General features: G+C 37.4%; 1 protein-coding gene across 1 annotated transcript in view; it reads left to right on the forward strand.

Annotated features, from left to right (window-relative positions):
* The first annotated feature begins 503 nt into the window (after positions 1–503).
* HEATR3 (HEAT repeat containing 3) overlaps positions 504–21,285 on the forward strand; it is a 43,944-nt gene continuing 23,162 nt past the window's right edge. Inside the window, exons 1-7 of the mRNA XM_036752860.1 lie at positions 504–740; positions 983–1,155; positions 5,019–5,106; positions 6,083–6,195; positions 10,521–10,630; positions 12,765–12,905; positions 14,636–14,916. Coding sequence (XP_036608755.1) covers positions 618–740; positions 983–1,155; positions 5,019–5,106; positions 6,083–6,195; positions 10,521–10,630; positions 12,765–12,905; positions 14,636–14,916 — 1,029 coding nt within the window. The 5' untranslated portion in view covers positions 504–617. The remainder of the gene's footprint in view (positions 741–982; positions 1,156–5,018; positions 5,107–6,082; positions 6,196–10,520; positions 10,631–12,764; positions 12,906–14,635; positions 14,917–21,285) is intronic.

Here is a 21,285-nt window from a genome sequence, read left to right on the forward strand (position 1 = left end):
AATTCATTACCCCCGGGTGACCTCTTTGTCCTAAATTTCCTCACTTGTAAAATGAGGGGCTGGGACTCATTGCTCTCTCGAGTCTCTTATAGGACTAAATCGAGGTTCCCGTAACTTCCCTGAGGCGGTATCGTATCGCGGAAAGGGCACTGATTTCGAAGGGGGCCCCCGATTTCGAAGAGGGCCCCGATTTCGAAGAGGGCCCCAAGTTCAAATCCCAGCTCTGCCACTGAGTGACAGACAAGCGACAAAATTTCCTGGGGTCTGTAACCCGACAGCAAGGTAAATTCTAGTGCCCTTTCCAGCTAGACTATTTTTAAAATCTTAGACTCTTCCACCTAAAAAATTCCTAGTGTCGTACGTACCCGATTCCCCCACTTTTTGGATCTGTTTCCGCCCACCCCTTCTGCCTCTCTTCTGCGCCTGCGCAACCTCCACGCCTCCAGCCCCACCCCCACCTGCCCTCACGCCACGCCTGCGCATTGCTTTCGCCATGTGTGCTCTTTAGTTGGCTCCGGCCTGTCCAGCTGAGCTTCTTAAGGTCTGCAACTTTAGTCTGCGACCCCTACGGCTCCTCTACCCACAGACTCCCGCGTCTCCCAGCTGGCGCCGCAGCCATGGGCAAGAGCAAGAACAAGCGCTTCAGACGGCCCCCGTTCTCTCCCACGGGTGAATGTGAGGCAGCGGGGAACGAGGAGGCCGGACTGGGAGACTCACCGGCGGTAGAGCTCCTCGAGAAGGTGAAGCGGCCGAATTCGAACCCCTCTTTCTCGCCTCTTCCTTTCTCCTCCCTTCCCCGTCCCCGCCGCGAGGGGTCGCCTGCAGAGGTTAGGACTGAGCACGCTTCCCCCCCCCCTCCCCGCTCTCGCGTGCTAGTGTCCTGTTCTCCCCTCCGCTCCTTCCCCCCTCCCCAGGACGTGCTCTCAACCGTCGCCCTCGCGGGCCTCTAGACCCCTGACACCCCCTCTCCTTCTTCACGCAGCTCCAGCATCCGAGCGCCGAGGTCCGCGAGTGCGCTTGTGCGGCACTGGCGCGGCTGGTGCAGCAGCAGCCCGCCATCTCGGCCCTGACCCGCAGGGATGCTGTCCGGCAGCTCGGGCCACTGCTGCTCGACCCCAGCCTGGCCGTGCGGGAGACGGCGGCCGGCGCGCTGCGGTGAGTGGAGAGGGCGGGGAGGGCACGGGAGGGTGGCTGGGCTCCGACCGGCGTGGGGCGAAAGCGGCCTTCCCCCCCCCCCTCAGGTGAGGGGAGGGATCCTCAGCGGGGAACTGGGGAGGGGTGTGGACCAGGTCAGGTGGGGATCGTGGGCGTCCTGGGGAGGGCCAGCCAGGTTGGGGGGGGTGTAGGAATCCTCAGTCCCCTGGGATGAGCCAGGTGAGCGTCCAGTGGGGATCGGGATCCCTCCTCTCAGTCTCCTTAGCAGAACTAGGTGAGAGCGGGGATTTTAGGGGTCCTCGTCCTCCTGAGGGGGAGATGAGCTAGTGATCCGGAGGATTGTCGGGATCCCCCAAGTCCCCAGGGATGGGGCGTGGTCTCCTCGATCTCCTTCCTCTCTAGTGCTTCACCCATACACCCACCCACCCTCTTTCTCCAGCTGCCAGCACCTTCCACACCAAGGCTATCTTGTATTTGATTATTGTCTGTGCCTGGTATATGCCTACTTTTGTGCTCGATGTCTAGGTATAAATTAGGAGGCAGCTAGATGGTATAATGGATAAAGCTGGACTTTTGAGTTTAAATGCCACCCCAGAAGATAGCTGTGTGATCGTGGGCAAGTCATTTAACCTCTCAGCCTCAGTTTTCTCATCTGCAGGATGGAGTTAATGGCACCTATCTCACAGGGTTATTGTGAGGACCAGCAGAGATAACATGTAAAGTGCTTTGTGAGCCACATAAATGCTAGCTATTATTATCTTCCTCATGAGAATATGAGTTTTTTGTAGGTAGGAACCCTTTCCCCTCTTACACCTACAGCTTTGCATAGCACCGCATGCATAATAGGCACTTAATAAATGATGCTGTTGTTGCCTACTAGTTTAAATAGATTGTTTAGTGTCAAAATCTTTTCCCTACTAGTTCTTATGACAGAGAATCCAGACTGATGGAAGCAAGAGCGCTGGTTTTATAGTTAATTTTTTGTTCTGACACGGAATCTTGTGGTATAGAATTACTCCTAAGACAGATTGTTACTTAGTAAGGGAGTATGAGCTGGAAGGGGATGTTAGTGGTTGCCTAGTTTGTCCCTTCATTTTATAGAGGAGGAAACAGATGTACAGAATGGCTAATGGACTTGTCCAGCATCACACAAGTAGTAAACCACAGACCAAGGATTTTAAACTTAGGTTCTCCATCTCAAAATCCAGTGGCCTTGCTTACCATTGTACATACCATTGCTGTCTTTTGTAACTTAACAGTCTTACCATTGTACATACCATTGCTGTCTTTTGTAACTTAACAGTCTCTTAAAATTGCCTGTGGCACTGAGAAGTTAAGTAATTCTCTCACAGCTAGAAAGATGGGTGAGAGGAGCCACTTGAACCCACATTTTCCAGACTCTTAAGGATGACTCTTTATCTACTACATTATGACAACTTTATGTGAAGTGCAATAATATTAGCATTTTAGGGTTAAAAGAAATCTGAGGACACCAAGGCCCTGAAACTTAACATCCCCTCCATCCTGGACAGATGGTCATCCAGCTATTTCTTAAACCCTTCTCTTAAAATATAACTTCTAAAACCTTTAATGGTTTTTTTTTTCAGTTAACCCTATTTTCTCTACCTTCCCCCCACTGGAAATGAAAAAAGGAAAGAAAACCAGACTCTTGTAATAAGTCAAGAAAAATATTCCTCCATTAACCATGTCCAGAAAAGATGTCTCATTCTACAACCTGAGCCCATCACCTCTGTTAGGTGGTGGGTAGCATGATCAGTACTTGAAAATCTTAACTGTGTTGATCAGAGTTTAAATCTTTCAGAGTTGTTTGTCTTTACATTGTTGTTGTTACCAGATAAATTGTTATCCTGGTTCTGCTCACTTCCCTCATGAATCTTCCCAGGTTTCTCTGAAATCATGCCCTTCATCATTTCTTCTAGCACAATAGTATTCGATTATTCACATAATTTGTTCAGCTATTCTTCAATTGATGGATGTCCCCTCAGTTCCTAATTCTTTGGCATCACAAAAATATGCTATAAATATTTTTCTCTATAGGAGCCCTTTTCCTTTTCCTTTGATCTTTTTGGGCTCTTGGCCTAGCAGTGGTATAGCTGGGTCAAGAGGTATGCACACAGTTTAGTAACTTTGGGAGCATAGTTGTAAATTGCTTTCCAAAATAGGTGGACCAGTTCACAGCTCCACCAACAGTGCATTAATGTGCCTATTTTCCCATAAACGCCTTCACAACATATGTCACTTTCCATTATGTTAACTTTGTTGGTCTGAGTGTGAGGTAGAACTTCAGAATTGCTTTGATTTTCATTTCTTTAATTGTTGATAGTTTATAGCACTTTTTCATAGAGGTTTTGATAACTTAAATTTCTTCCTTAGAAAACCACGTATTCCCACTCTATTTGTGGTGGCAAAGAATTGGAAATTGAAGGGATGCCCATCAGTTGGGGAATGACTAAACAAGTTGTGGTATAGGATTTTGATGGAATGCTGTTGTGCTATAAAAAATGACAAACAGGCAGATTTCAGAAAAACCTGGAAAGACTTACGTGCACTGATGCAAAGTCAACTGAGCAGAACCAGGAGAACATTGTACACAGTATTAGCAACATTGTCCAGTGATCAACTATGATTGACTTAGCTCTTCCAGCAATACAAAGGTCCAAGGCAAGTCCAAAAGTCTATCTCATGATGGAAAATGCTATTCACATTCAGAGAAAGAACTGATAGAGTTTGAATGCAGATCAAACCATATTATTTTCACTTTTTTTTTGTGTGTTTTTTCCTTTTGTTCTGTTTCTTTTTTCATATCATGACTAATATGGAAATACGCTTTACATGATTGCTCATATATAACCTATATCAAATTGCTTACCATCTTAGGGAGGAGGGAAGTGAGAGGAAGAAAAAATTTGCAGCTCAAAATTTTATATAAAAAATGAATGTTAAAATTGCTTTTGCATGTAATTGGAAAAAATAAAATACCATTAAAAAAACCTGCCTGTTCACATCCTTTAATCAGATGGGGAATGGATTTTATTCAGTTCTATATATGTATCTTGGAAATAAAACCCTTATCAGAGAAACTTGCTGCAAAAATTTTTCCCTATTTAATTCTAATTTTAGCTACATTGATTTAGTCTGTGCAAACTCTTTTAAATTTCATATAATTAAAATTGTTCATTTTATCTTCTGTGATCCTATCTAACCCTTATTTGGTCAGAAACTATTCCCCTATTGATAGATATGGAAATTAATTCTTTCTTTGTTCCTCTCATTTGTTAGAATATCACCCTTTATGTCTAAATCATAGATCCATTTGGAGCTTATGTTGGTATAGGGCATGAGATAATTGCTCTACACCTACTTTTTGCCCTACTACTTTCTTTACCAGTGTTTAACTCAGTACCTACCCAGGCAGCGCCTTCTACTTTTGAATAAGCCTGATTATAAAGAAGATCTTCCTTATGTTGAGCTGAATTATATCAATGATAACATTTCCTCTTTCTCCTAGTTCTATTTTGCAGGACCAGACAAAGTTACATAATTCTTCCATATGACAACTCTTTTAAAAATAGTTTGCTTGTCTCTCTACTTCCCCTTCAAACCTTTCCTTCTCCAAACTAAACATGCCTTCTCTTAAACTGGCCCTTTTTTGGCATAGTTTCCAGTCCCTTCATCCTAGTCCACTTCTGTACTCTCTTTAGCTTGTCTTTGTTCCACCGACAATGTGACTTAAGAAATAGATTAAGAACTATTTAAAATAGGAATATTTCAGGTTGAGGCTAACAACATTATGTAACGTTTGATCCAAGAATGGAATGTGATTGTTTTAACTCCTTGTTTAGAAATCTCAGTGCTTGTGGAGGTTTTGAAGTTTGTGATGACATGGTTACTAAGGACATCATGACACCACTTGTTGCACTGTTAAAAGAGGTATGTACTTTTAAAAATATATGCTGATGGTAATGGATGGCAGTCTAAAATTGTAAACTTTTTGAAAATATAAACTTAAGTACTTTCATTTTTGTGAAAATGAAGTGTTTATTCAGTATTTAAAGCAGATTCTTGGTTCTCCTATAGAGTATCTATGGGACTTTTGGTACATTTCTAGTGAAGAACTAACATAAGTGAAGGAGTATTCATTATCCTACTTCTCCTTTCATACCACTTCTTAATATTCCCTAATTTTCCCTTTATGAGAAAGCTGTGCCAAAAACCATTAGAATTTTTTGTTCTTTAGAACTCTTAACTTGTACTGAATTGCCACTGAAAAGGTAAAGTCTTTAGTTCCTTAAAAGGTTCTTTCCTTGATTTATCATCTTGACATAAAACCTTTATGTGATTGTTGTCTTAGAAAAATTTATTCTCATAGTATCCTGGAGAGAGTGGAATACCTTATCTGCCTAACCGTTCTCTGAATTTATATGACTGTGATCAGTTCTGCATCTTGACAATTTGGTGGTCACCTAGTTTTCTTGTTTTTAGTAATCTTTTGATTTGCCTCTGAGGTGCTGCTCTTTTTTATATCATTTCATGATTTATATCTAAGAAAATAAACTTTTAATGATACACACTGTTTATATTGCCTTTTAAGAGTACATTGTGTTATCAGTGAAATTATTTTTGCTGTCTTTGCTATATGTAGGTCAGGTTTTTTTTTAGATAATTCTCAGTTTTCCTTGAAATTAAAAGTGTTTTATATCTGTATTTTACTGTGATTTCTAAGTATTTTATTTTCATTTGTTTATCCCAAAGAGGGAAATAGATTTGTGGTGAAATTGACACAAAACAATTTAGCATGTTAACCACCTTTAGCACTGTTTTTGATCCCTTTCTGTTTTTTACACTAGCTTTTTCATTTGTTCATGTTTTTATGAAGCTAGGAGCTAATTGCAACATTTGGTTACAGTGTAGCGTTGGATTAGATTCCAGTGAAGTCTCTTTGAAGAAAACCAAAGAGCTGAATAAAAATTACATTGAAGACATAGCTAATGAGGCTGTGAATGTGCTATGGAATATATGGTAAGAGTATTCTATCCATTTACAGTAGAGCCTTCCTACAGTACCTAGTTAACCATTTTTGTTCTTTTGGGAAACTGTCCCCTTTGTGGAATTTACAGTGGTCCTGTGTGTGTGGTCCAAGCCCTGATCTCTTGTTCATATCAGCTATTTCTTTCATTTCCAGTTCCTGCCTCTCTTCCCCTGGAGCTGTGAATACCCCACTGCAATGAAACTTGACCCTCACTTTGCTTTTTAACCCCAATTCCCCCAGCTTGTTGCCTCACAGCACTGCTCATCACATTTTTTGTGTAGCTATAATTTCTAGGAATTTTTCTCTTATATTGACCATGAAGTATTCTAGTTGGTCCTAGTTCTCTCCCGAAGACCAAGCAAGATGTAATATAGAATCCCTTTTCTACATGACACCCCTTCAGAGATTTGAAGACAACAGTAGTGCCCCTGCCCCAAGTCTTTTGCACACGAGCAGTCTCTGTCTGACGTGGCAGGCATGGTAAAGTATAGTTGCACCGGTTTGGCAGCTAGAAGAAGGGAGGAAATACAAACTTCTCCTGGGGCATTATTCTGGCAGTAGCAGTTTGGCAGTTTGACATAGGAAAGAAGCTGATTGTGGGTATAGAAATCTATCTTACTGTACAGTAAAATAGGGGAAGAGGATAAGAGAAAAGGGGGAGCGTGCTAGAAGGGGGGACAGACTGAGGGAGGGAGTAGCCAGAAGCACAACACTTCTGAGGAGAGACAGGGTGAAAGGAGAGAGAGAATAGAATAAACAGGGGAATAGGATAGAGGGAAATACAGTTAGCATTAATAACTGAAAAAAATTTTGAAGCAAGCTTCTCTGATAAAGGCCTCATTTCTCAAACATAGAGGAAATTGAGTCACATTTGTAAAAGTAAGAGCCATTGCCCAATTAGTAAATGGTCAAAAGATATGAATAGTTTTAAGATGAAATAATCAAATCTATAGCCATATGAAAAAATGTTCTAGGGGGCAGCTAGGTGGCGCAGTGAGTAGAGCACTGACCCTGGAGTCAGGAGGACCTGAGTTCAAATGTGGCCTCACACACTTGACACGTACTAACTGTGTGACCTTGGGCAAGTCACCTAACCCCAATTGCCCTGCCAAAAAAAGAAAAAATGTTAACTCACTATTGATTGGAGGATTGCAAATTAAAACAATTCTGAGGTACTACCTCATACCTGTTAGATTGGCTAATAGGACAGAAAAGGAAAATGACAAATATTGGAGGGGATGTGGGAAAAATGAGACATTATTACACTATTGGTGGAGTTGTGAACTCCTTCCATCCGTTCTAGGGGGCAGTTTGAAATGCTGCAAAACCACTACCAGGTCGGTATCCCAAAAGAGATAAAAAAGAAAAGGACCTTACGTACAAAAATATTTAACTCTTTTCTGGTAAAAATATAGCAGCTCTTTTCTGGTGGCAAAGAACTGGAAATTGAGGGATGCCTATCCATTGGGGAATGGCTAAACAAATTGTGATATGTGATTATGGTAGAATACTATTGTACTATAAGAAATGATGAGCAAAATGCCCTCAGAAAAACCTGAAAAAATTTACATGAGCTGATGCAAAGCGAAATGTACTGTGTACAAAGTAGCAGAAATATTGTAAGATGATCAGCTGTGAATGATTTAGCTATTCTCAGCAATACAATGATCTAAGACAACTCTGAAGGACTTAACAATGAAAAATGCTATCCATCCCCAAAGAAAGAACTGGTGGTGTCTCAATACAGATTGAAGCATAATTTTTTAACTTTCTTTATTTTTCTTGACAGTTTTTTTATCTGTGTTTTCTTTCACAACATGACTAATATGGAAATGTTTTGCATGACTACACATGTATGACCTATGTTGATTTGCTTGCCTTCTTAATGGGGGGTGGGGAGGGCGGAAGGAAGAGAATTTAGAACTCAGAGTTTTAAAGATGGATGTTTAAAATTGTTTTACGTATAACTGGGGAAAAATAAAAAAAAAATTTTAAAAAGAAAGAAACTGATTGGTAGGAGGAAGAAGAGACTAAGTAGATTCTCAGATTTGCTACTCCACTATCCACCATTCTTAGTAACCATATGTTTGATCTTCCATTCCATTCCCATAGGAGTGTAGCCAGTAGAAATGGTAATGGACACACCATTGGGAATATCCAGTAAATTTGTTTTTTCCCTGCCTTATTTTTGCTCCTATATTTTACTGCTCCACCTTCTCTTATTCATACCTTCTGACCTTGAGGAGTAACATTTTTTTCTGTTGTAAAGAATAAAAGTTCCTAGAAAGTTGCCCATAAATCAAAAGCCTTTATTAACAAGCCATATATCCCTGTTAATTCATTATTAAAATGGTAAATGCATTTATTCCCAGGGGAAAAAATTGGAGGAAGCTAGGCAGAAAGAATGATACTGAGGATGGGAATTGAATGTATGTATTTCACTGACTGGTCCTACTGACCTTACCCCTTCCTTATTGAGAAAGGATTTTAGATTTAACAAACTGATAGAAAAATGAATAATAAATACCTTTGGAAGATGGCAAAAAATCACTGGAAGCAATTTATTAATGCTATTCTGTGCTAGTGTGTGCCGATAAAGAGCAAACTCTGGCAGGTTCTGTCATGTTGTAATGGATGTCATGTGACAACCAATCTAGCTAAGAGCAAACAGAGTAGCAGCTTGTCACAAGAAAACTGACTAGATGATTTTTTTTTGGTTATACTGGACTATGATAACCATGTTCTGGAGTATGAAGAAGTTACAGTTTGTATCTATACATGGAGTATGCTGATGAACTTAGTGGATCTTTTGAAATATGAAGGAAGATTCACTTGAAAGTGTCTTGTGCTAACTTTTGCCACTTTCCATCAATTTTATCTCCACGTTCTCTTTCATTTGTCCACTACCCAACCACTTTCATTCAGGTGGGTCTTCCTTACCTCTCACCTAGATTATTATAATAGCCTAATTTATTTCCCTGCTTTTTAGTGTTTGCCTTTTCTAGTCTATCCTCCACCATTGCCAAAATAATTTTCCTAAACCATACGTCTAACATATCATTACCCTGCTCAGACACAATCAGTGGCTTCTAAAGTAAAATATAAAACCTCTCAGCCTAGCATTTCAGGCTGTCTCTTTTCACATTATTCCATTTCCTACTTTTCACTATACATTCTAGCCACACTGGACTACTAAATGTTCCTCTTAATTCAATATATTGTCTCCTGCCTCAGAGCAGTCAACCCAGGAATTTCTTCCTCATACCTGGAACACAGTTTTTCCTCAATCTGCTTTAAAATCCGTATATTCTTTTAATGTTCAACTAGGGTGCCATAGACTATGAAGCTTTCCCAATTTCTATGGTTAGTATATTCTTTTTCCCTCTTAAGTAACTTTGTATATACCTATTTGTGTATACATTGTAACCTTGCAGTATGTCAGTTTGAAAGCCTGCATTGTCTTTGAACCTGTAGTGCTTAGCGCAATAATTTGTACATAATAAACACTTGTTTATAAAATTGAGATTTCAAAAATACTTCAGTAGATCTGTGGTTTCATTGGCATTGCTACTCCTTTTGACAGAGATTGTAATCCTTCCACACCTTGCCAGATATTTTCATGAGTTTCTGTGGACAAAATTTGCCAGCCTCTCCTCATAAGAAGCCAGGAGGCTTTGAACTTGACTGATCTCAGATGCCAAAGTATATACTACTAGCATAATATGAACCAAAGACTAAGTCCTTGTCACAATAAGATATAGCCATAGGAATTCAGTGCAAGCCTTAAAGTAGCAGAAGAATTCCCAGCTCCAGCCTTTTTGTTGAAAAACATGTTGGTTTTCTTTGTGTGTATATGCACATGTTTAAAAAGATGATAGAATATTTCCGTGATATAGACATCAATGCAGTATGAATGTAACTTTCTCTGTAATGGATGGATATTTGGACAGAGTAGCTATGCTTTGTTAATGTGAATTTTAGCCTTCTGTGTTACGGAGAGTAACTTTAAACGATTATTGTTTTTAAAGTCTCTGTTTCAGACCATAAATTGTACCTGAGTTTTAAAATATAATTGAACTCGTGTATATTGTTCAAAGTTATTTCTGTTTACCTTTTTTTACTTTTAATTTTCCTGTGATAAATCCAGATGATCCTTTTAGTATTTTTAACTTAATACCTAATGTTGAGTTTACTTGAAGTTTGGTAAATATCATGGTTTAGTCACTGAAATTTGTTAGTTCATGGGCTTATATATGTTTGGTTTTTTCATGTTAAAATGTGAATAGTAAAACTTTTTTTCCCCCCTTCAATTTAGTGAATGCAGTAGTAGAGCAGTATCTATATTCAACAAAGAAGGGTGCTTGGAGATTGTATTAAAGTATTTAAGTAGGTTTTCCACCAATGTTGACCTGGCTATTTCAGTAGGTAAGTGAAGAAAAAGTGATGGTTTATTAAGTATTTACAGTATAGTCTGGGGGGAAAAAAAGTTTTCATAGAATTACATGTTTATTATATTCTTTAATGTATAAAAATGATAGTTTTTAGTTTCTTATTATTGTATTTACTTATATAAACCACCACCACTCTCACTTTAAATAGGAGTTATAAAATCATTTGAAACATCCTCAGCTATAGTCACTGATCTCTGCTATTTATATCCCTCTTAAAAAATTTTGATTAAGCAGAGTTACACAGAGGTCACTGAGAACGCTTACTGGATTTTTGTTTTTTCCTCTTTCAGCCTAGAAGAGGTGAGAGGAAAAAAGATACGGGGGTGAGAAGAGTCAAAAATATTCTTATTGAGAATAGAATTGAGTATATACTGATCAGTTTTTCCCCCTTCTCCCCTTTACCCTAAAGAGTGGTGAGCATTTAGCTGGTCTTTGATTCAACTGTTTGTTTCCCCTGACAAGGACAAAAGGTGCATTCCTCTTAGACCATATTTGGCAATAATGAATGCCCTTTTATAGGGGGAAAAGAAGTTTGTGAAAAAAAATCATGCTGGGAAAAGTTACAAAGTTTCCTCTCAAAATGGAGAAGATAAAAGAGAAATGTAAAGGGGAGAAATAATACTGATGACGGTGTTTTTAATTTAAGATTTTTAAAAATAAATTTTCATTGATATCTTCTGTTTCATATCAACATATTTCTTTCTTCACTCTCCAGAAAGCCATTTGAGAATATTTTTTAAAATAGGGAAGGTTCTACTAGCTATTTTAGGCTTTAAAAGAAAACAACAAAAACACCAACGTAGTAACTAATTTATAAAAATGAATTTAAAGAACTTTTAACAAAAGTTGCCAGCCTTATAGAACAAAACCTTCAAGACTTTCCACATCTTTAAGAGTCCTGCCTCTGACACTTAGTTCACTGTCTGATCAAGGCCCAGTCACTTAATCTTTTCATTCCTATTTGCTTATCTGTAAAATGGGGATAGTAATACTTCTGGTGTACCTACCTTGTAGTGTTCTTGTGAGATTCAAATGATATGATGAAAATAAAACACTTTGAAGACCTTAATGTTCTATATAAAGTCACCTGTTTTTAATTACTTTCATTGTGCTGTTCAGTGGATTATATATTCACTTAGTCTTACAGCTTTTGTTTTGAAAAAACAAAACAAGGGGCAGCTAGGTGGTGCAGTGAGTAGAGCACTGGCCCTGTAGTCAGGAGGACCTGAGTTCAAATTTGGCCTCAGACACTTGACACACTTTCTGGCTGTGTGACCTTGGGCAAGTCACTTAACCCCAATTGCTCTGCCCTTCCCCCCCTGCAAAAAAAAACAACAAAACTAATATAAAACTAGTTAAGAAATCCTACTAGGCTATAGTCTCTATTTTAATATCATATTCCTTATGTTATCTTTTTAGAATGTGATAAGATTCTCCTGGCCTGGAGGTTGTGATTCTTAGCTCTTCACATAGGTAGATTTAACTAACCTCTGAAGGAGAAAAAAAAATTGTTGCAAATCTCAGAATTTATCTTGGGAGCAGAGTAGATTAGAGCCACTTCACATAAAAATTTGTGTTTTCTTATTGATCTGGGCAGGCTTTTTTGTTTTTAATTTGATAGATTTAGGTTGGTATTTGCACTACAGGAGATTTTCAAGAAGGAAATGTAAGGTAAATTTCCCTTTTGTGCTTTTGGATTCTGTTCTGTTAGATAGAAATGGCCTTAAGCTGTTGTCCAAGTGATAAGGTGCGGTCTGATTCCTTTCTTTAGGGACAGGCTGGAGTTAAAAATGAATTAATGATGATTTCACTATATTAAAATCTCAACCATTTGTAAGGGTGATCATATTTTTCACATGACTCTATGTCACTCATAGGGCTGCTTTTAAGTGAAGTAGTTCAGTCGTATCCAGATTCAGCAACCTTTGAAACCTAGTCCCTGCTTTCTTAATGCTGTTTTGTAGCTAGAGTGGTACCAGAAAAGCAAATATGCAAGTTAAACGTGTGATTAGAGAAAATAAAGGATGTTGATATTTTTTAAGTTGTCCGGTTATCATATATTTAAGCAGATTTCATTTGTTTTAATTGTTCACTTTTTGTCTCCGCAGCATTTTGTTTACAAGCAGTGACAGAGGATAATCCAGAGCTCTTAAAATCTTTTAATGCTCCAGCTCTGCAGGTGCTAGAATCAGCAATGTTCTCACCCATTGCTTCTATGGAATATACTCTTCTGAAAACATTAGTGGCAGGTATAATTTTAGTTTGAGGGGAATGGTATGTGGTTTGGTTTGGTTTTGGGGGGGGGCAGGGGGGGGAGATAGTTGGGGTTACATCACTGTAACTTGCCCAGGGTCACATAGTTAGTAAGTGTGAGGCTGTATTTGAACTCAGGTCTTCTTGACTCCTTTGCTGGTGTTCTATCCATTATGACTTCTAGATGCCCTAGATTGGTATATATTTTTAATAATTTCCTGTAAGCAGGTGGAACTTTTCACTAGTTTATAGTATTATTAAATAATTAAAATGCTGTAGTGAGAAGCAAAGGTTGGATTGGTTTCTTATATTTCAAAAATTTTTATCTTTGTCTAGAGGACTTAAGTTTATGTAATTTCTTCTTTAAGGAGAAGCCTGTTTTTAAGATTTGTCATAGGTTGAATGAACTTCCATTATTAGTTTAAAGAAATTGTTTTATGGATTTTCTATTCTTAATTATCAACTAACGAAAGTAGAATTGATTTTTAAAAATTGAAGCTATATGGCCAATAGTTTTATTGCAGTCCCTTCTCTTTTTTTCCCATGCACCGCACTGTGTCAGTATACAGAAAAAAGGCAGAGGCTTCTTTAAAAAAACATTTTGTTGATACTGTTTCTCTTTATATCACTTTAATTTCTGAATATTTCCCTCCCTTGTCTCCTACATCGTATCTTTTCTTAGTAAAATGCGTTTTATAATTCCACAGATCCTGTATTGCATTTAGACGAACCAAATGCCTGTTTATTTTGAAAGGGGCATTTGTTTTCATAGTTCCCCTTTTTTAATATTACTCTGCTTTACCTCTTTGTTTAACTTCCTTTGCTTATCAAAATGTGCAAAATAATGAAAGTGTGCCTTCAGAATAACTATATAACAGATGAGAGATCTTGGAATTTTAGTACATTCCATTCCACTCTTGGAATATAAGATGTTACTGAATAGGGCAGCTCATGTTAGGATGGAAAAGAAAGCCAAACAATCTGTCTGGTTTAAAAAGAAATTTGATTAGTGTTTTCTGGGTATACTTGTCTAATAAATGTAAGCACATCAAGAGAAAGGATTATGTTTAATCGGGAGAAAGAAAGCCTTGTGAAAAAGGAAGCTGCCACTGACTTGAAGTTTATTAACATTTAATATAACCTTGGCTAGGGTAATGAGACTTGAGTGCTGAAATTTACACCCAACCTTTATAGTACCCAGTGTCTCGTGGAAATGACAGTGATTACAGATCTCAATCAAGAAGCATTTATTAAGTGCCTACTTTGTGCTAAAGCACTGGTGATACACAGATAAAAATGAAGTAGTTCCTCCCCTTAAGGAGTTTATATTCTGTCAGGGTGGAAAATATGTAAACATCTAAGCTTATGTAAAATAAATAGAAAATAGTTTGGGAGAAACCAAGGAAAGCCTCACGTAGGTGATGTGGCACTTGAGCTATATTCAGAAGGAAAATAGGTATTCTAAGAGACAGGTGAAGAGAGGAATTCTTTCTAGGCATGGGTTACTGCCTGTGCAAAGGCAGACTCAGACGATGGAATGTCCTGTGTGAGAAATAGCAAGAAAGCCAGTTTTGCTATACCCTTAGAGTATATAAATGGCAGTAATGTGTAACACAGGTGCAAAGCCAGATTGTGAAGGGTTTTAGATGCCAACCAGAGGAGTTTTGTTTTCTCTTAGAAGTAATCTGAGTGACATATCCATTGTTCATGTACTTGTTCTTCTTAGGGACAGTGTGGAATCTAAAGGATATCCTTCCATCCAAGAGTCAAGCAGATACCATAAATGCACTCCTGAAGATTTTGTCTGATGTTTTAGAAGTGGATGTTGGGGAGGTAGTTATTCAGATGAAGGAAGCTGAAACTCAGAGGTTAAATGCAGCCTCAGAGACTGAGACTGAGGAAACGGATGAAATGAATGGTGATACTGTGAATGAAGATGATGAAATGGAAGAAATTCCCCACAAAAGAAAAGTCAGAAGAAAAACTTTCATTTCAGATCTACTTCCAGTAAGTTAAGTGAAGGCTAACTAAAACTAATTAATCCATCTCTTTCCTTTGACTATTTCACTTTCCTTTACAAATTTTCCAGTGAAATTGACTGCTAAAATCAATCCTATGTCTCTCCTGTTTCCATGACAACATTAGAGCTATGTTCCCACCCTCCACATCCCCCAACAAATCCCATAAGGTATGGATGGGAAAACATTTGGTGGAATAATATTGTGGTCATTACCAGGTCTGGGTGATGCTTGATGATGTACTTGAAGTGCTTTCTTAACATTGATCGAGTTCTGCAATACTTTTCTTCCAGATAATTTATATTAGATTCCTCAGTGGATGGAGCCCTGGGCCTGAAGTCAGATCTGGTCTCAGATGCTTGCTTAGCTTTGTTTTCCTCAGTTTCCTTATCTGTAAAATGGGGCTAATAATAGTACTTACTTCCCAGGGTTGTTGCGAGGATCAAATGAGGTAATAATTGTAAAAGTGTTTAGCATAGTGCCTGGCACGTGGTAAGTGCTATATGAATGTTAGCTATTATTGTTATTATTATGGTAGGTATTTTCTAATTCCATTGAATGGTATTTCCTTCTGGATTTTATTATTGCTACATGGAAATGTTGGATGAGGCGGGGCAGGGGAGTAGTATTTTGTATTGTACTACTTTAGCTATTGTCTTAATACTATTATAAGAGACAATGAATATCAAGAATTCAGAAAAGCATCAAAAGCCTTAAATAAACTTATTAGCCAGTATTAAGTAAAACATAATGCTACCAACAAATTAGAATACTTTTTTGCAATTCTTTTCAATTTCTAGAATCTCCCCTCTACCGTCATAAACTATTTCTTAGTCTTTTTTCAGATGATAGGAATTTAATGTCTGGTTATTGTTTTGCATTTCCCAGAACTTAGCAACTCTTCTTTTATATCACTGTTTACGATGTCTTCTAGCAAATTTCATCATTGTTGCCCTTTGCCAGTGAATATCATCCTCTAATCACCTCTTCAACATAGCTCTCGAAGTATTTGTTCCTTTTTGTTTAAGCAAGGGGAGTAGTGGTGGTTGATGCTTGCTTGTTGATATGATAGCAGTTTTTTTTTAATGTGATCTTTTATTCATAGGTCCACTGGCATTGTAGTAGTGTTATAGCCCCTGCAACATTAACTGTTCTTATCATTCATAATCTTTGACGTTTTGACAATTTGCCACATATGGGGTGAAACCTTAAAAGGGTTTTTTTTTGTTTCTTGGTTTTTTTAAAAAATATATATGCATATATTCTTGTTATATGTATGTGTCTATACACACATACATATACAGACATATATGTACATACATATTATACTCATTATTTATATATAATGTGTTTTTTCCATTCAGTTTTATTTTCAGTTCCAGATTCTCTTCCTCTCCTCCTACCCATTCCTTCACCCATTGAGAAGGCAAGAAGCACAATATGAAGTCATGTAAAGCAAATTTCAGAAAAGAAAAAAAAAGATAAACAGAATAAAAATGTTTCGGTTTGCACTTTGAATCCATCAGAGTGTTCTGTGATAGGTCTTTATCTGGAAGTAGAGAGTATTTTTCATCATCATTTCTTTGGAGCTGATGATACGTGGAGATGATAGGTCATTTTGTTGATCCTTCACATTTGATTATAATATTGCTGTTGCTGTGTAAATTGTTTTCCTGGTTCTACTCACTTCACTTTGAATCAGTTCATATAAGTCTTCCCAGGTTTTTCTGAAACCATCCTCTTTATCATTTCTTACAGAACAGTAGTATTCCATCACATTCGTATACCATAATTTGTAATCATTCTCCACTGCTGGATATCACCTCTGTTCCCACTTAAGAGGGCTTTTGATTTGTAATTCTCTTATTACTAGTGATTTGAAGCCATCTTTCATATGGTTCCTATTTTGTCATTCTTTTGAGAGCTGTTTACTCATATCCATCTTTCATTCTTGATATTACACATTTATGTTCCTTATATATGTTGTATATTAGACCCTTATCAGAGATATTTGATGCAAAGATTTTTTTTTCCTGAAATGGTAGTTTTCCCTTTTCATCCTATTTGCATTGAATTTTTTTGTGCAAAAGATTTTTAATTTTATGTCCTCAAACTAATCTTTTGTGATCTTTTTTTTTAAACAAAAATATTTGTCTTTATAAAATGAAACCATAGGATAACTTCTTCAAGCTGTATTTCCAACCGTGAACCATATCTTCTCCTTTGCTGTTTTCTAACTCTCCACCATCTTTGTTTACTGATAGCTCTTTTATACCTCAGTCTATCCTGATAGAACATGCACATAGAACCCTTACTTATAAGAAAGAAAAGCAGTTGAGAAAAATTGACTGAGTCCCCTCATCTGATGTTTATGGAACATTCCACATCTCTATTTCTCCCACCACTCTATCAAGAGTAGGGAAATTTGTTTCATCATCTGTTTTCCAGGACCAAGATTAGTCATTACACCTAATCAAAAATTCTCCTGCCTTTTAGATTTTGTCTACATTCTTTATCATTTCATACAGTTTCCCATGTTTCTGTGATTTCATCATGTTCAATATGTCTCATCCATTACATTCATATGCCACAGTTTGTTCAACCATTCTCCAATTAATGGGCAACCACTTTATTTCCAGTTTTTTTTTTCTTTACAAGAAAAAAATTTTTATTCTTTTATTTTGTCTTTTTTTTTTTAAGTTTTTTTTATTTTTAGTTTACAGCACTCAGTTCCACATGATATTTCCAGTTTTTGCTACCATAAAGGCAGTGTAGTTCTCAGTGACTTAGAGTAGAAGCTGGAATGGTGGAAGCCACATATTTGGGAGCTTGCCTGGCTGAGCCTATCAACAGAATTGTTATCAGAGATATTCTTCTGTTGATATCCCTGAGCCTTAGGGTCCTAGGGGATCTTGTCCTCAGGACAAGAGGTTGGATTCCATCTTGAACATAATGACCTGTGCACACTGCTCTGAAGCTCAGATGTGCTTATGTATAAACTATTTTGTAGACCTTAGAATGACAGACAAAGTTCATTTATCATTTCTGGTTAACATGCCACCAAAATAATCTTATGACTTCTTGTATTGAAAATATTTGTCATATGTGGCAAATCATTAGGTGTTGTATTTTAACCTAAAAATCTGATATGCTTCAAGTTTTATTAAACAGATTAATGCCTCCATTTTAAAAATCAGTTCTGTAATTTAAATTCTTTAGATGCCATTTACTTGAAATTGGTGACTCCAGTATTAGACCTTTGCTTTATGTTCCTAAATTCTTAAAGGGATACATGCATTATACTTTAAGAAAAGATCAGTTTATGTTGAGCAAATCTTGCTTTCAGGTTTTTTAAACAGATTGGATGATTAAAATTCTTTTGTTGATATACCATCTTAAGCTTTTACTTAGCAATTTATATAGGAAATCTTTTTTTAACTAAAACATTTACATACTCTAACCTATGAAAGATATAACCCTCTGTGTACATATGTAGCCACTCAGCTTAAGTTGTTATTTTTTGTTCATAGTGTTCTAAATCATGAAGTGAGAATCAGGAAAGGGTCCTGAGCAGGAGAGAAACATAGGGAAATTGAACCAATATGTCTGGCGTGTTTGGAGGAGTTGGGGGAGGGGAGAGTAGAAAAACTCACTGCCTTTCCTACTACTCTGCCATTTTGACTCCACCCTGGTTGGTAATTTTTTGAACAGTATTAATGACAAAACTTAGCACCTTTGTTCTTTTAAAATATGGTTGATACATCAATTATTAATTCTGTCTTGAATGGAAACCAAAAAATCTTTGTGAGTTAACTCTAAATCATCTTTGCAGAATAGCTGCAATTTTTTCACAATGTTGTATAGTAGGAAAAAAAATCTTTTTAACTTTAGAATGTTGTTTTTTACTTACACTTGCATTCTAGTTTGTATGACACTAGAACATGCCAGACTGAATCCTGATCAGGAAATTCAAGGAGAAAATCAGTGAGTCATCTGTCCAGCCCAGGTGGACATAGGGGAGGAGACAGGTATGCTGGTTCTAAAGATAGAATATGTTACTAGTATGTGGCACAGACCATTCCAGAGTAGGAAGAATCTGTATATTGAAGCAATAAGAAGTCCCAGGTGAAGCATAAAAAGACCCCAACTTATATGAGTGTATCTGGCAGTTCTCTTTGTTTGCTACTCATAAGTCTGGGACAGATTGAGGAGAGGACCTATGCCTAGGGTATTCCAGGATGAAGAGAAGATAGGTTCTAGGCTGGGTACTGAGCAAGGAGAATATGATTTATACCTGAGGAGATGAGTAGAGTCTCATTTCCAGCCTCAGACCAGTTTGTAGCCTGCAGCAGAATAACTGTTACCCACATACTCGTTAAACTCCAGTGGCTCCCTGTCCTCTCCAGGATCAAATAGAAAATCCTCTGGTGTTTAAAACCCTTCATAAGGTGCCCCGCCCCCCCAACAGCCTCCCCCCACATAAATATACCTATTTTTTTTTAAGTTTCTCCGTAAGATACAATATATAATATTTTTCTCCAATTACATATTAAAAAATTTTTTTAATTTTTTAATTGTTTTTTTTAAAGTTTTGATTCCAAATTCTATCCCTCCCCCCTTCCTGATATGTTCAGCAGTCTGATATAGTTTATATGTGTACAGTCATGTAAAACATTTCCATATTAGTCATTTTGTACAAGAAGACTTGAATTTTAAAAAAAAAAGAATGAAAGAGTGAAAAATAGCATGTTTCAGTCTGTATTCAGACAGTATTAGTTCTTCCTCTGGAGGTGGATAGTATGCTTCATCACTAGTTTTTTGGGATTGTCGTGGGTCATTGTATTCAACATTGCTGTTGATGTGTACAATATTTTCCTAGTTCTGCTCATTTGACTTTGCATCAGCTTACATAAATTTTCCAGGTTTTTCTGAAATCATCCTGTTTGTTATTTCTTATAGTACACATACCTGTCTTCTCACACCTTACAACCTCCCCTACCTCAAACTCCCTGAAAATCAGAATAGACCAAATAGAAGCTAATGATTCTCTTAGATAGCAATAAATATTAAAACAAAGTCAAAAGACCGAAAAAAATAGAAGAAATTTTAAGATATAGCAAAAACAACTGATCTAGAAAATGGGTTAAGGAGAGATAATTTAGAAATAATTGGGCTACCTAAAAGCCAGAACCCAAAAAATGATGATAATAATAACGATAATAAAATAGCCTAGATCATCATATTTCAAGAAGTTATGAATGAAAATTGCCCAGATCTCTTAGAACCAGAGGGCAAAGTGAAATAGAATCCACTGGTCACCTCCTGCAAGAAACATGAAAATGAGAGCTCCCAAGAATATTATAGTCACAATCTAGAGCTTCCAGGTAAAATAAGAAATACTACAAGCAACTAGAAATAATTCAAGTACTTAGGAGCCACAGTCAGGATGACACAAGATTTAGTAGCCCTCCCTTTTAAGAAGCAGATATCTTGGAATGCTATATTCCAGAAAGTAAAAGTATGGCCTTACAACTAACAATACTTTACTCAGCAAAACTGAATGTGATCCTACTGGGGAGTAAATGGATCTTTAATGAAATAGAGAACTTCTAAGCATTCCTCATGAAAAGACCAGGGCTGCATGAAATTTTTTAATGTCAGATATTGGAGACTAGGGAAGCATAAAAAGGTAAACATGAATGAGCAATCATAAGGGATGAAACAAGAATAAATTATTTTCATTCTGATATGGGAAAATGATAAATGCATCTTCTTTAAACTCTATCTTCAGGGATCATCAAGGGATTCTAATTAGACAGGGCCTGAGAGGGGTTTTATGTCTTGATGATTTTAAAAGAAAAAATGGAAGAGGAGTACACTAGGGGAGAAAAGGAGAGGCAAGTTAGGGAAATTTTTCTCATATAAACAGAGTACCCAAGTAGAATTCTCTACAAACAAGGAGGAAGGGGTGAGGGGAGGGATTGATGCTTGAACCTCACTTTATTTGAGTTGGTCATTGAAGGAAAGAATACAGCTGGCTACAAAAATACATTTCACTCAACAGAGAAATAGAAGGGGAATGTAGAAGGGGGATTTAGAGTTAGGGTAGATAACAGGAAGGGTTAGTCCTAAGCAAAACAAATCCTAAGCCTATATAAAAGTGTTTGTAGGTCTTTTAGAGGTGGCAAAGAATCAGAAAACTGTTGTACTGTAAGAAATAAAGAACAAGGTTTCACAGAAACCTAGGAAAACTTATATGAACTGATGCAAAGTGAAGTGAGTAGAGCCAAAATAGTTTATACACTGACAGCATTATTACAAAGACACACATAAAAGACTTATAAACTCTGATCATCAT

This window comes from Trichosurus vulpecula, chromosome 3, assembly GCF_011100635.1.
Source record: "Trichosurus vulpecula isolate mTriVul1 chromosome 3, mTriVul1.pri, whole genome shotgun sequence".
NCBI lineage: Eukaryota > Metazoa > Chordata > Mammalia > Diprotodontia > Phalangeridae > Trichosurus > Trichosurus vulpecula.